This window comes from Nannospalax galili, unplaced genomic scaffold (assembly GCF_000622305.1).
Source record: "Nannospalax galili isolate Female #2095 unplaced genomic scaffold, S.galili_v1.0 scaffold388, whole genome shotgun sequence".
Taxonomy (NCBI): Eukaryota; Metazoa; Chordata; class Mammalia; order Rodentia; family Spalacidae; genus Nannospalax; species Nannospalax galili.
Window position 1 is genome coordinate 6,135,432 of NW_008360304.1, and position 14,454 is coordinate 6,149,885.

The 14,454-nt window shown below is 43.2% G+C and overlaps 1 protein-coding gene across 2 annotated transcripts in view; it reads right to left on the reverse strand.

The window, feature by feature from the left end:
* The window catches only part of Spert (spermatid associated), a 26,685-nt gene extending 17,855 nt beyond the window's left edge, over window positions 1–8,830 (reverse strand). Inside the window, exons 1-2 of one of the 2 annotated variants that reach the window (XM_008824399.1) lie at window positions 8,756–8,830; window positions 8,381–8,461 (exon numbers count right to left, since the gene is read on the reverse strand). In XM_008824399.1, coding sequence (XP_008822621.1) covers window positions 8,381–8,461; window positions 8,756–8,830 — 156 coding nt within the window. The remainder of the gene's footprint in view (window positions 1–8,380; window positions 8,462–8,755) is intronic. The other variant, XM_008824400.1, reaches the window with a different exon arrangement.
* Between the last annotated feature and the right edge of the window lie 5,624 nt (window positions 8,831–14,454).

Consider the following 14,454-nt stretch of genomic DNA (forward strand, 5'->3'; position numbering starts at 1 on the left):
AAATTATACCCTGGAGCAGAAGCAATTATTTCTTAAAAGTTAATTTATATTTTTAATAGGAACCATGTTGTAATTTAACAATTTTAGTTTACAAGATAACTTACAAGTCAATTTGATATCTAGTAAATTATTAATTAATAATTGCTTTATTAGTATTAAACATAAATCCATTTGTAATAGTCTCATTTAATAAATATTGTGGTTAGACACAATATCACAACAAACCAGTTTTGAAACCAAGAACTATTACTTTGATGAATTTTTTGATCAGATATATATATGAAACTCTTGAAAGCCAGCAGTACTTTACATGTATATTTATATACATACATACACACTTTTTATATTAGTCTGTGTTAGTGACCAAATAATCCCATTAACTACTTTTACTATAGACAGTAATATCCTCTGTTGTAATAGTTTACACCTTAGCTGTTTTTAATTGTATAGTGTATTTACTCTTAGGCTGTTTTGTATCCTAGACTTGCATCTGAAGTGAGAGGGGCCAATCCCATCTCCAGAGTTAGCATCTTAGTGAGCTCAAACAGCACATGACAATTTACCAATATAATTAGTACAGAAAGGCATTTGTTCTTTTTTAGCCTAAAATTTTTTTAAATTGTTTGTCCATATATTATTTTTAAACTAAGGCAAGACTGTTAACTCGCATGGTCAATTTTTTTAAAGAGGGCTGTCAGTCTGGATTGGAAAAAACGTGCTGGTAGTAGCTTGCGGGGAGAAAAGGCTAAAAGGAGAAAAGGTGCAGGTCCTGCATCTGTGGACAGACACAGCGGCGTCCCGCAGCGTACACCCCTGGAAGGGGGTTGAAAAGGCTATGACCAGTGCTGCGCATGGGCGCCCTCAGTGGGAGCCGGCCGCCATCTGGGTACACGCTGCATTGTCATGTCTCCTAAGGGGAAGCTGGCAGGGGCACAGAGGACTACAGGAGAAAGACTCCATGTGGGGTTGTCCTCTGATGAGCCCCTTCCCGAAGAAAAAGTTTACAGAAAAAAAATGGCTTTTTAAAATCTTTTTTCCATTTGTATGGCGCAAGCCACCTTAAATTCTTTAAGTGCTCTGTGGCCACCTGCGGTTTAAATCCTTTGTTTTTGTTTATGGGGCACTTGGAGCTGGAGTGCCCTTTTGTCCCGAGGCTAGTTAATTTAAATTCTCACCTAACTGATTTAGCTTGAGCTTGAGCACCCTGGGGGCAAGATAACAAAACAGATTAAGGAAATTTGTTATTTCAGAAGTTGACTTTAAAGCTTGTATAAAAATCCCTTAGAACTTTGGGGATTTCATGCCTAGGATCAAAACCCCAGGTGATTCTGCGTAGTCCACAGCGCAAGCCTGCCTGCAAATTTAAGAGATCCGGTGACCGCTCTAAGAGCAATTAACTGGTCTCAGGGAATTCCACAGAGTCCACAGCACAAGCCTGCATTAGAAAGATGTATAGATAGGGGGTCTTGTCTACACCCGTGTGGGCAGTCAGGGTCCATTAAGAGGGCTAAGAGCATTTGGCTAACATCAGGGGGTAGCCCTGATCAGAAAGCCTCAATTGCTCCTTCATCTTTAACTGTCCCATGCGAAGACTCAGACCGAAAATAAAAGGAGGAAAAAGAGGAGAGACTGCCGATCCTCAAGGGTGGGATGGCTTAAAAGCAAAGCTGCTGCTACCCTCCTGGTGAGAGGGGATACTCACAAACTCTGCGCATTCCAGGAGCCCCACATTGGGTGCCAGCTGAGGGGTCTCGCCCTTTCCTCGTGGGTTGTTGGCCACCAGTCCACGAGTACAAGGGGAGCAGAAACGACAAATGGGGTCAGGACGGCCAGTGAGCACTGACAGAAGAAAGCCCTTCCGGGGAGGCAGGTTCAGTGATACAAACAGCTCCAGACTCAGTGAAACAGCTCCAGATTCAGTGAAACAGCTCCATTTATTTAGTGGGATGTTAGGGAAAATATAGTGTGGAGGCAGTAGCCAATGCTTCAGCTGATAGGTGCTCATAGTATGCTTTATTTACATGTGGCAGTAGGCTCCTATCATTCGGCTATCGGGCAATGTCTAATTATCATATAGAAAAAACCTGGGGGTAGTTTTTACTCCAGGTAACTATGCCAAAGGTCATGTTCCAAATAAGATCAGGTATCCATGCTTGGTGGCACTTTCCAGGTAAGTCAGGCAGAGAGCAGGAGGCCCCCTTCTGAGAAGGGGAGTCCTTCCATGTGGCGCCGAGCCCCTTAGAGTTATCCAGACATGGAGGACTACAACCCTATCAGCAGGGTTCCCCAACAGCACATCATTAATTTTGTAAGATATATGCTTAATCTTCCAGATAGCTAAGGTGCAAGGGCACTCTGTAAGCATGCCCTTTCAAGAAATCATTTCCTTTCAGTATATTCAGCATCTATAGTTTTTACATTTGACAACCGGAAGTACATTGGTTCCTATAGTCAAGTCTGGAATCAGAATGAGCCTCCATAGGAATGGCCCAGACCATTTCCTGAAAAACGTAAGGCCCCTGGATCCAGGATTTCTAGGAAGATTAACAAAGGCTGATAAGGAGAGAATCTTGAGCCTCTCCTCAGGACCAGTGAGATGGCTCAGCAGTTAAGAGCACTGGCTGCTCTTGCAGAGAACATGTTCAATTCCCAGCACCCACATGGCAGCTAACAACTGTCCATAACTCCAGTTCCAGGGGATCTGACACCCTCTTCTGACCTCTGAGGGCACTGCATGACATGGGTGCATTTACACACATGAAGGCAATACACTCATACACATAAAATAAAAAGAATTTTTTAAAAAAGAAAGCCTCTCCTCTGCCCTTACACCTTAGCCCTACAAGCTTTTTTCTCCCTAGGATCTGGCTCCAGAAGTTATTGCCATAGAAAAAGTATCAACAGTATATCTCTCAGTCCTGAGAAAGAAAGGGAATAAGGAGACAAATGCTGAGACCCTGTTTCCTGCTAGACCCTGAATTGGGCATTTTACCTGGAGAATTCCTTTAGTCCTCACAACATTGGAATATGAAATATTATTATAGGTTAAGCATCCTTAATCCAAAAATCTAAATTTCGAAGTGCTCCAAAATCTGAAACTTTTTGAGCACTCACATAAAATTATGCACTTGCCCTAATGCAATGGGCTGCAGTCAAAACACAGGTGCAGAAAAACATTGTATAAAATTATTTTATACTTTGTGTATAAGATATATGTGAAACATAAGTGGATTTCATGTTTGAACTTGGGTTCCAGTCCCCAAGAAACCTCATTATATATAATATATATTATATATGCATGTATTCCGAAGTCTAAAACATATACCTTTAAAAGCTGCCCTCTGTACTCTAGCATGCTAAGCAAGCATCTGTGATGGTTAAATTGTCAACTTGACACAATCCAGAATCACTTGGGAAGAGAGTCTCAATAAAGGATTATCTAGACTGTATTGGCCTGTGGACATGCCTATGAGGGATAGTTCTTAGTGGGAAGAACGAGCCTATTGTGGGTGGTACCATTCCCTGCGTTTGCACCCCTGGGAAGAGTGGAGAAAGTGAACCAAGTTCTAGAAGCATGTGTGTGTTTATTCTTTCTCTGCTTTTGACTGTGGATGTAATTAGCTGCCTCAACTTCCTGCCTTGACTTCCCTGAAATGGAATGTAACCTATAATCAGAAGTGGACTAAACCTTCTCCCCTAAGCTGTTTTTGTCAGGGTATTTTTATCACAGCAAATCAAACTAGGCCACCATCCATTTCATCATCTTGAGCCTAGAAGCCAAAGCAGAGGCCGCAAGTCCCCGTAGCTTTAATCTCAAAGGTCCCATGGTTGAGGCCTATCGAGAAAGTCTTTGCTTCCCTAAATACCACCTCTGAAATGAGCCTGCACATGGCTGCTCTGCCTACTTCCTGGGTTTGTAAAAGAACAAATCATAGGCAAGCTTGTCACAAAGACCAAAGAAATAGTCATACTGGTAAGATTTAACTGTTCCTGTTCTAAACTGCTCTTGCAAATGCTGAATATATTATTGCTTTCCAAAAAGCTTTCCAAAATGTGAGCAAATACATGAAGGTTCAAAAATCCAAGCCCTCTGTGGCCAGTACTCACAGCCCTGTCCTTCTCAGTATGGCGCTTGGGTCAGGCCAGTGATATTCCTGGAGTGGTTCACAAACTGAACTAAGTGTCTGATGACCTGGGACCCTGACAAAGGTCTGTACTTGGAACATCATGGGAAGGTTCTCCTGACCCTGGAAGGTTCCACCTATGAAGGAAAGATTGGCTCATTCTTGGTCTCTGGGAGATGTTCTCACATAGGGATGGAGAGACAGCAGGTGGAAAAGAATAAAGTTGGCTCTTTCATGGCATAATAGGGTATAAACTTGTAGGAGGGGGCTACATTTGACTCTGAGGTTCATCATACTACCCATTAGGTGTTTTAAAAAGCTGATCAAGGTATTTTGTCCTCCGGAGCAAGGAACAAATAATGTCGTCATAGTTGTGACCCAACAATGTGTTAGTGCTGGGATCCAGGAAGTGCTGTGGACATAAACATGGTCCTCACGATGCTTGAAACACCACCCATAGATTGAAATCCTCCCTGAGCACAGGCCTGGCCACTCCTGGTGGTGTTTGCCCTGTCTCACCAAGTGATCCCCTCTGCCATGTTGTGATGTAACAAGAAGGCCTTTTCCAGAAGCTGATCAGATGTTAATAGTGCCATGCTCTTGGACATCCAGTCTCTATTCTTTACAAATTTCCCAGTCTTGGGTATTTTGTTATAGCAACAGAAAACTGAGGAATATCAGCACTGAAGATCTCTCCACTTCTTGAAAGGCATAGCTATCACAACCCAGAAGACATCTCCGCATGCTCCAGAGTCCAAGCCTGTTGATAAAGTTTTTAAAACACCTACTTTGTCTAGGAGTGAACTAGCAGGGAATGCTCATCCATCTGAGGTACTTTTAATGCATGTGATACTGAAGGGTGCCTGGATCCAAGAAGGAGAAATCACATACACTAACTTTCACCATTGAGTTCCATTACATTTTTTTTAAATTAATTCACCTCTCCAGTACTATGATAAATTCAATGTTTATTTTAATAAATATGAATGGGTGAAAAGATAATTTACAAGATAAATGTGGTTAATTTTGATCAAATTTTAATACTAACAGCAAAGACAGTAAAGATGTCAGATGTGGTGGTTTTAGCTAATTGTTTGGCACAGAATCTCCTGAAATCTTCCTTGAAGTTATTCAGATTGGCATTGCGGGATAAGGGGTGTACATTACTTTGAAGAAGAACCCCAGGCAAAGGGAAAGGAGATCCTTCCTTCACTAATGATCTAGGAATAACAATGTGTTAACAAAACTCACAGAGTGCTCACTAGGGAAGTGTAAATGCCTGGGAGAATTGACTCTGTGTATAAAAGGAACCAGGAGATCAGTTGCTTGGGCAGGAAATAACACTGATGACTTGCAAGTTAATGTGCTAGAGGGAAATAGATCTGAAAACACACATATTCAATGTGAGGAAGAAAAATGGGAAATCAATAAGACCAGAAAAGACCTAAGGGTGATAACAACTATTGAATCATAGGCATTTGCAGTGCAACTGAGAAGTCCACCCACACAGCAGGACTGGGAGCTGGAAGCCTTAGGCCAGAGGTGCTGTTAAAATTCCCTTCCAAACCTAATGAACTCTGCCCAGAATGAAGCCATGTGAAGCAGAAACACACAGAACTTGAGGAGTAGCAGTCCAGATAAGGAGAGAGGAGGCACTATCTCCTAAAAGTGAGAAGAATGAGAGCTAAGATACCACCTGGCTCAGCTGAGCAGTGTAAGAAGCAGAGCACTGACCTGGGTTAAATCTCAACTCTCTCCTTCCTAGTGAGCTTCCCAGTTCCCATGGCTATGAATTCTCTGCCTCACATTTGCACAACCCTGTGCCAAACACATGATATTCTCAGCACTTGGTCAATAGACTTCCTCCTCTTGTTTCTCAGATTAATCCTTACTCCTAAGCATATGCCATCTCATTTGGGGAGGTACAGCAAGCACAGAGATTCCTCTCACAGCTCTGGGTGTAGCTGAGTTCAAATCACCTAGTTATCAACGTCCACTTCCCTCCCCCAAGAGGACCAGTCTGGGGAATCCTGGCAGGTTGCCTGCCTTGTGCCCTGCCCCGCCCCCTGACAGGTGTACGTGTAACCATTCTGGCAGAAATGAAGGTATTCTAAAGAGAAACTTGAGTCTCTCCCTTTGGTTATCTGATTATTGAAAAAGTAGACCTTAAGAAATTTCTCCAATAGTCTCACATCTGAAGAGTGTAAAGGCTGAGACCTGGTTCCAGCCAGCAGGGAAGCTTGTCTCTCAGAAAGTTATCACAATCCTGATAGCTTGTCAGGCCACCTTTCAGAAGAGACTGGAGCTGAGAAAATGATGATCAGCTGGACCATATCCTGCATACCAGGTCTGCCTTGGTATAGGTTTGTATCCATCTAGCCTTCTATTTAAACCTAAATCTCTTGTGGAAGATGGACTTGAGGGATCAATGGACCTCTTTTTTACCTCCTCCCAATATGGCCATATTGACTAACTCCCTTTCCTGCTTTTCATCATTACTTGTTTCATTGGCCTATCGATGACTGCTGACCAAGCCCGACGTGACATACCCAAGGCCACATCTGCTCATGGGAACCACACCTCCAGATAGCAGTGGCCCCTTCATTCCATACCCCTCTGCCCTCCAAGATAACAAATAGCTGCACCAGGTCCTACAGCACAGGAAGAGGACAGCCCCAGAGCAAGCCCTAGACTTCTCAAACCACCTTCTCACCTCCTAGACTTGGCTACCAGGCTGTCTCTGGGAGCTGGGGATGGAACATTGTGCTAAGGAGAGATGGAAGAATCTAATCTTTCTATCACATGACCATTGTGATAAGTTAATTTTGATTGCTAGTTTTATTGGATTAAGGAACACCTAGGACATTAAGGAGACACAAATTTGGGTGTGTCTATGAGGGCTTTTCCAAAGAGGATCATTAGCGAAAGGAAGTCCCACGATGAATGTGGGTAGGACCATTCCATGAGGTAGGATCCTGGACTAAATAAAAACAGTTGATCTGCAGAGATGTAAAACAGAAGCCCCCACTGCCACAGCTTCCCCTCCATGATGGACTGTACCTCTGAACCAAGAGCCAAAGGAAACGTTTCTTCCTTTAACTTGCTTCTTGTCAGGTATCTGGTCACAGCAGTGAGAGCAGTAACTAATAAATACAACCACCTTCCACTCCCTCTCCCACAGCTAGGCTGGAATCCTCAGCCATTAGGCCATGTGAAGACTGGTCTATGTGGGCTGGTGAGGAACCAAAGAAACCATGCCCAGTCTCAGGCAGAGTAGCAGACAGATGTGTATTTCATGTAGAAAGAATCAGACCTAGAAAGATTCCTACACCTCTTGTCATTCTACAGAATGACCAAGAGAACCTAGCTAATATCCTGGATCTGTTTCATTACAATGTAAGAATAGTATGAAAACAAATATTCAGAATGTTTTCTTGTCTGATTTTTTTTCTCTTGCTAAACACATTTGCTGAGACTGTTACAATCACACTAATACAGAATGCCCATCTATCCCCCTTGAATATACATCCTTGAACCAAACTTTCAGATAGTTACCTCTGCCTTGGAGCCCGACATCCTACATTTCCCCTCTACTGGCTGCATGACCCTAGTCTTGCAAGGGGGGCTTAGGTGATAATGGAGAAAGCAGGGTCACCCCTTTGTGACACAGCAGCAGAAGAAACAATCAAAGGGACCCTGCCAAGAAGCAGCTGCATATAGGAGGAGACCTGAGCGCCATCACCTGCAAGGATTTTAACTACTCATTGGCCTCAAAAGAAGCAAATGAATGTCCATCCCTGTTAAACTCTGGTACATTGCAAGGCTTAATTCTCTTGACAACTGCAAATGATTCTTTCTTCCTTGAATGACATTCTGGGTTTTCAGCTCAAATTATTCTTGTGACTCCAAGTCTCAGTCCTAGTTCTCTCCAGGAATCCAAATTGGCTATATATTTGTCCATGCAATGAAGGATCTCCTTTAATAAGGTTAGTTTTTCTCATCATACCATCCAAACTTGAAAGTCTAGGGCTGGGAGATCTGATCAGTCATCACACCCAGGCCCCTCATTCAAGGCCAAAGGATACAAGGTCCAGAGAAGCCATGTGTCTTCCCCAGACACACAGCCAGGGAACAGCCAACCACAAGAATCTGAGGGCCTGACTCCTCTGCTTATTCTCTAACACCTTGCTAAATTTCAAAAACAGTGTTAGTCTAGCTAAAACTAACAGGTTATATCCTTCTGTGATTATCCCTACCTGAGGTAGAACCACATTGATTGGAATTTCTAGGATTTCAGATCTGGTATCTCTTTTTCTTGTAAAATTTGGCCTCGAGTGCTGTGGAAAAGAAATAATTAGATTTCTGCTTCCCAACCCATCCTCAGGGCCTCAACGGCTCATCAGAAATACATAGCTGCTCTCTATACTTGTATGCCCTTCTTATCAATTCTGTACCTCATGAAATTTCAGTCTGAAGGTGTGTGTAGATGGTACCTGACCAGAAGTCTTACTGATTACTGAACAGAAATCAAGACAGGTATTAACTGTTGTAAAACTCTCCTGCAAGTCTTTGAAGCACAAATAGTTATACCTCTTCCTGGTCTTATTTCTATATCAAGTAAAAATCCATACCAATGTGAGGTGCCAGGTGTAGGTCCTATGCATACGCTGGTCACCAAAACACTCAGAACATTCCAGAGGTGACATCATAGAACAATATGGTGTTTTTCAGAGCTCATGGCTTCTCTCTGAGCATCTCAGGTGGGAACAAGGCATCTGACAGCCAGGAAGAGTTGGCCCTGGTTATGTCCATGTGGCTAGCCAGGGTCTGAATGGCAAATAATAGCTCTAACACTAGCAATTCTTTGGTCACCCTGGTGGCCAGTCATACCTCACTGCCAGGCTTGGTTGAGGTCCAGAGGTGGCATTTTCTACTTAGAGTTGAATGATTTAGGAAGGGAGAAATAATAACTGCACTCTACCCAGACCCAGGGAGGAAATCGAATCTTATGTGCTTTCTGACACTACTGAGGTACTCTACAGTTCACTTCCACTCTGATAACAGCTACATGGAATTACTGTTAGGTACCAGAAGTTAGGGGTGCAATTTCACAAGATGACCTTCACCTCAGATGCAATCCCAAATTGGGACCACTCATACTTGATCAGCTATGAATCAAGGGCTCCCATGACCTTTGCCTCAGGTTCAATAATTGACTCCCAGAACCCAGGAAAGCAGTTGACTTATGACCATAACTTTATTATGAACAATGCAACTCAGGAATGGCCAGATGGAAGCAATAAAGGGCAAGACACTGGAGGGGGTGTTATGAAGCTTCAAGACTTCTCTGGGCTCACCCGCTTCCCAATATCTCCAACCTGAACCTTTCTTACAGTGTTGTTTATGGGAGTTTGTAGAGTTTCATTACATGGGCAAATAAATCATTGGCCTTTGATCATTTAATGCCAAGCCTTCCTGCTTTCTCAAGGGGTAAAAATTTTAACCCTATAATCACCTGATTGGCTTCTCTGGCAACCATCCTCCACTCATCTAGAGTCATCCCAATAACATAAACTCAGGTGTGTTCTAAAGGAGCTCCTATCAGGAAATTCCAAGGTTTTTAGAACCTCTGTTCCAGCAGCCAAGGAAAATTACAATTATCTAATTATATCATGCAAAGAAACTTTCTTAAGACCACAGTACCCAGTCCCTCTCGCTTCGGTTCTGTCAAATCCTTCACCTCTAGAGCCATTAATGAGAACCTTCTCATGATATCTTAAACCTCTTGTCCAGAACCCCAATTCTGCCTTATTTTTCCCTCTGGGTGGGAAGGGAGTGGTGATCCACGGTCAGCAGATTCAGAGATGCTGAAACTAGCCACTTGAGTCGCCCACACCCAAATTACAAACAAACCTTGCTGTAATTTTTTTAATTATGTGTATATGGGGATGGTATGCATGTGTGAGTGCAGGTGCCAAGACAGCCCAGAGAGGGACATTGGATCTCCTGGATTATGAGTAACAGGTGATTGTAAGCTGCCAGATATGAGTGCTGGGAATCAAACTCAGGTGGGTCCTTTACAAGAGCAGTACATGCTCTTAACGGCTAAGCCTTCTCTCCAGTCTCCTATTTAAAAAAAATTAACATACAAAAGCTCAAATATATGCCTATAGAAAAAACTAGTTGCTTATCAAAAATTTTTGTTTCTACAAAGAAACGTTTTACCTCTGAGTGTGTGTGTGTGTGTGCATACATGTGTGCACTCTCACATGCACGAGCTCTCTCTCTCGTTTGGTTTGTTGCGTTTGTGTATATGGGGGTGCATGTGCTATCATTCCACAGGTGTGCCCATCTTGGTTTTTGAGGTCTCTCATTGACCTGGACTCACCGATTAGGCTAGGCTGGCCCTGGGGACCTGCCTGTGTCCATCTCATCACCAGCACTGGACTTATAAGAGCATGCCCCTACACTGGGATTTTTACATAGCTAGGCTCTGGGGATCAAATTCGGTTCCTCACACTTGCACAGCAAGCACTTTACTAACTGAGCTCTCTCACTAGCCCTGTTTATTTAATTTTTATTAATTGTGATTCTAAACACTTAATGGTCAATTTGCCATGTTTGCCGTTTTGAAATGTATAGTTCAATAGTTTTGAATGTATTCACATTATTGTGCAAGTGCTCTCTAGAATTTTCTCATTTTGCAAAACTGTAACTCCTATTAAGCATTAATTTCCCCTCAACCTTCCCTCCAGCCCTTGGCAACAACTTTCCTATTTTCTATTTCTATGACTTTAACTACATTAGATATGGAATTTCAGAGTATTTGTCCTTTGATGACTGGGTTATTTCATTTAACATAATGACTTCAAGATTTGCCTACATTGAAACAAATGTCAAGATTTCCTTCCTCATAAAGGCTGAATAATATTACTTTTGTGGAGGTTGTAGTTTCTCTATTTTTTTGTAAAATTTTTATTGTTTTTTTTTTTACAGAACATCTTATATACCTCCTGATTTCATACAGAATCATCTTTTTTACTTTTTAAAATATTTTATTATTTTAGTTTTATGTGTATGAGTGTATTGCCTGCATGTAGGTAAGTGCACCCGTGTCATGCAATGCCCACAGAGGTCAGAAGAGATTGTAGGATCCCCTGGGACTGGAGTTATGGACAGTTGTTAGCTGCCATGTGAGTGCTGGGATTCGAACCTGGGTCTTCTGCAAGAACAACCAGAGTTCTTAACCACTGAGCCATCTCTCCAGCCCCACAGAATCATCTTTTATACCTCCTTCCCCATTGGCACCCTCCCATAGGCTTCCCCCACCCACTAGAATTCATACATAGTGTCATTCGTGTTAAAGCCTATGTGTCAAGTTAGTATCCCCAGACGTCCATCAGTGCAAGTTCATCCACTGAGGTCTAGTCAGCCTATCTAGAGTCCCTCCCTTTAAGAAGGTTAGCTTTTCCTCACCCAGCAGTAATCAGCTGCCAATAATTCTTCGACTAAAATTGGGGCCTGCTGCCTATTTCCACAGTTCTGTGCTGGGTTTTTGTCTGCTTGAGTTTGCATGGGTCTTTTGCATGCTGACACCATTGCTGTAGGTTCATATGAGCAAGGTCTGAGGAACCTGTAGGACTTTATTTCCATATGGTCATGCACCTCCTCCCTGTCTCTTGCAATCTTCCTGTCCCTCTTTCACAATGGTGCCTGAGCCCTGGGTGGGTGGAGTTTAATATAGAATCCTGTCCAAGCACCTCTATTCTATAGACTCTTAGTCTCTACACTTTGGGCCATTTGTGTCCTTTTATGTTCACGGCCCTCTGTTACATGAGGGAGCTTCGTTGATGAGAATTGAGAGATGCATTAGTGTTCTCTTCATCCCTTGTTCTATGTTCCATGACCCTCAGGTATAGAGAGAGGTTGCATTGTAGATATGTCACTTAGACTTGGGCAATTCACAATCTCTGTCTATGACCAGTTGTGGAACTTTGTAATAATCTGTTTGTTGCAAAAGAAGCTTCTCTGATGAGTGGTGATTGGGATACTCGTCTGTAAGGACAATAAATATCCATGTTTTGCACATAGTAAGAAATTACATTTGTCTAGGGATGTGACAGCCTTGGGGTTTTCTTTAAGACCTCTCCAGTCATGTATATTTGGCTATGTTTACAGTGACACATATGATTTTCCTCCCATTGAATGGTCTTTAAGTCCAATTAGGTAGCTGTTGATTATCCCCAAGATAAAAGTGCTACTACTGCACCAATGTCATTTGCCGTGCCACTCATTTGTGTGGTTACTAGGCCTAAAAGCTGGGGTTTGACCATAGATTGATGTTCTCCTTTAGCAGCTTGTGTAGTGCTCTCCAAAACTATGACAGCTAGCCTTCAGGGGAGGTGGCTCTAGGTCAGTTCCAGCTCCATTGCTCCAATGAATAATATTTCATGATATACAGACATGATTTGGATTATTTTTGTCCCTTGGCTACTTTAAATAATGTTACAGTCCACTTCAGTGTACAAATATCTATCTGAATTTTCTGGGTATATATCCAGAAATAGAACCGCTGATGACATGGTAATTTCATTTTTAATTATGGGGGGAACCTCCTCACTGTTTTCCACAGCAGCTGTACCATTTGACTTTCCCACCCACAGAAGAGCTCCAGTTTCTTCAAGTCCTCACCAGCACTTGTTCCCTTTAAGTGGGTAATTCCCTGCAAACAGAATTCTACTTTTTCTTCATGCCCATACATCACAGAAGCACCCATTCACCACTGGGTATGAGGAAATGTGATTGTCACAAGCAAATCAAGGCCTGGAGGGGGCTCCCTAGTACAATGGCGTTCCTTTCCCTTTGGCTCCAGGGTCTGCAGTAGACACAATCAGTGCTTCTGTCGTGCACTGTCAATGAAGTTTTGCTCCGCAGCCTGTATGAGTGGTACTTCTTTGTTGTTTGCTTGATTGATTTTGTGTTTTTATTTTTAAAGGGAGAAGCATTTGTTTTTATTTTTTGTAAACATCATACATAAGTATGTAATTCTTCTCACAACTTCCATCCCTCCCAGACCCCCATCCAGCTCAGGAGAGGTATTTTAACCTGGGCCATCCCAGACCTGGCATCTGCAATTGCCGGTTACCTGGGTCTCCCCCTCCTCTGTACAAGACACACATCCACAACCCAGTACAGAAAGGCTTCCCAGAGACCAGGCCCCAAATGCCTGTTATTCCTCAGATTAACGCCGCCATCAATCATCCACGTTCGGTAAGCATCTCAATTGGTTGGTGCTACACAAAGCACAGAGGAAGCATGCCGCATGGGTTTCTAATCTGAATTAACAGGCAGAGCAGAGATAAAAGGTAAGCATGTACCCGAAACCCCCTACGCTTCTCTGGCTTGACGCTGTCTGATGACATTTCAAACAGAGAAATTCAACAATCAGGAGGGCCTGTAAGAGACCCAGGATACCTGCCTTTCCCCAGAGAGTCACACAAACTGCAGCTCTTGGCCTAGTCCTCAGAGGTGAACCTAAGAGTTATGCTCTGACCTCTCTTGTCTTCTCATTAATAAAAAATGGTACAGGAATGTGGATAGCATAATTAGTTATCATACTGGGTATATCATCACCTCTGGAGATACCTGCCATCTCAAATTGCATAACACACCTGAAGACACTGGTTACCTTTGTCACTTAGGGCGGAGGGACTGTCTTGGTAGCTGTTGTGTTCTGAAGGAACAGAAGACAGTAACTAGAAAGCACAAGAGAAGATGCCAGTGAATCTATTGGGCAACCAAGAAAGACATGTGGAAGAGTCTCAGCATGGAAGGAAGTAGAAAAATTGAGTGCCAGGACATCTGGTTAAGGTGATTATGTTTTTGCTTTAATATAAGCATGGCCACTTCTTTATTAAATTATACAAAAGGGGGAGGAACATGCAGTCTGAGAGGAGGGATCTGAGGAAGGTGGACACATTAGCCCTGAGGGATGGGACAGGACAGGAAGCCGGGATGCAGAGGATGGGGAGGAGAGGCTACCAGGGGAACCCGGACAGACAGGAGGATGGAAGAAGGCAGGAAGCCTGCAAGGAAGGGGATGGGCCAAGTGGAGGCCAGGAGGGGAGTTCAGATAGAACCCATCAGGAGGTGAGAAATGGCAGGGGGAGGGCCGAAACTCAGTGTCCAGAGAGGAGAGAACAAGAGACCAGAGAAAGAGGAAGGCAGGCAGGGCAGAGCAGGGCTCCGGCTGAGAGGTGGCTGCAAGTACGCTGCACCCATCCAGGAGTCTCCTACCCAGCTCACTGGCAGGTGACATCTCAATGCCCCA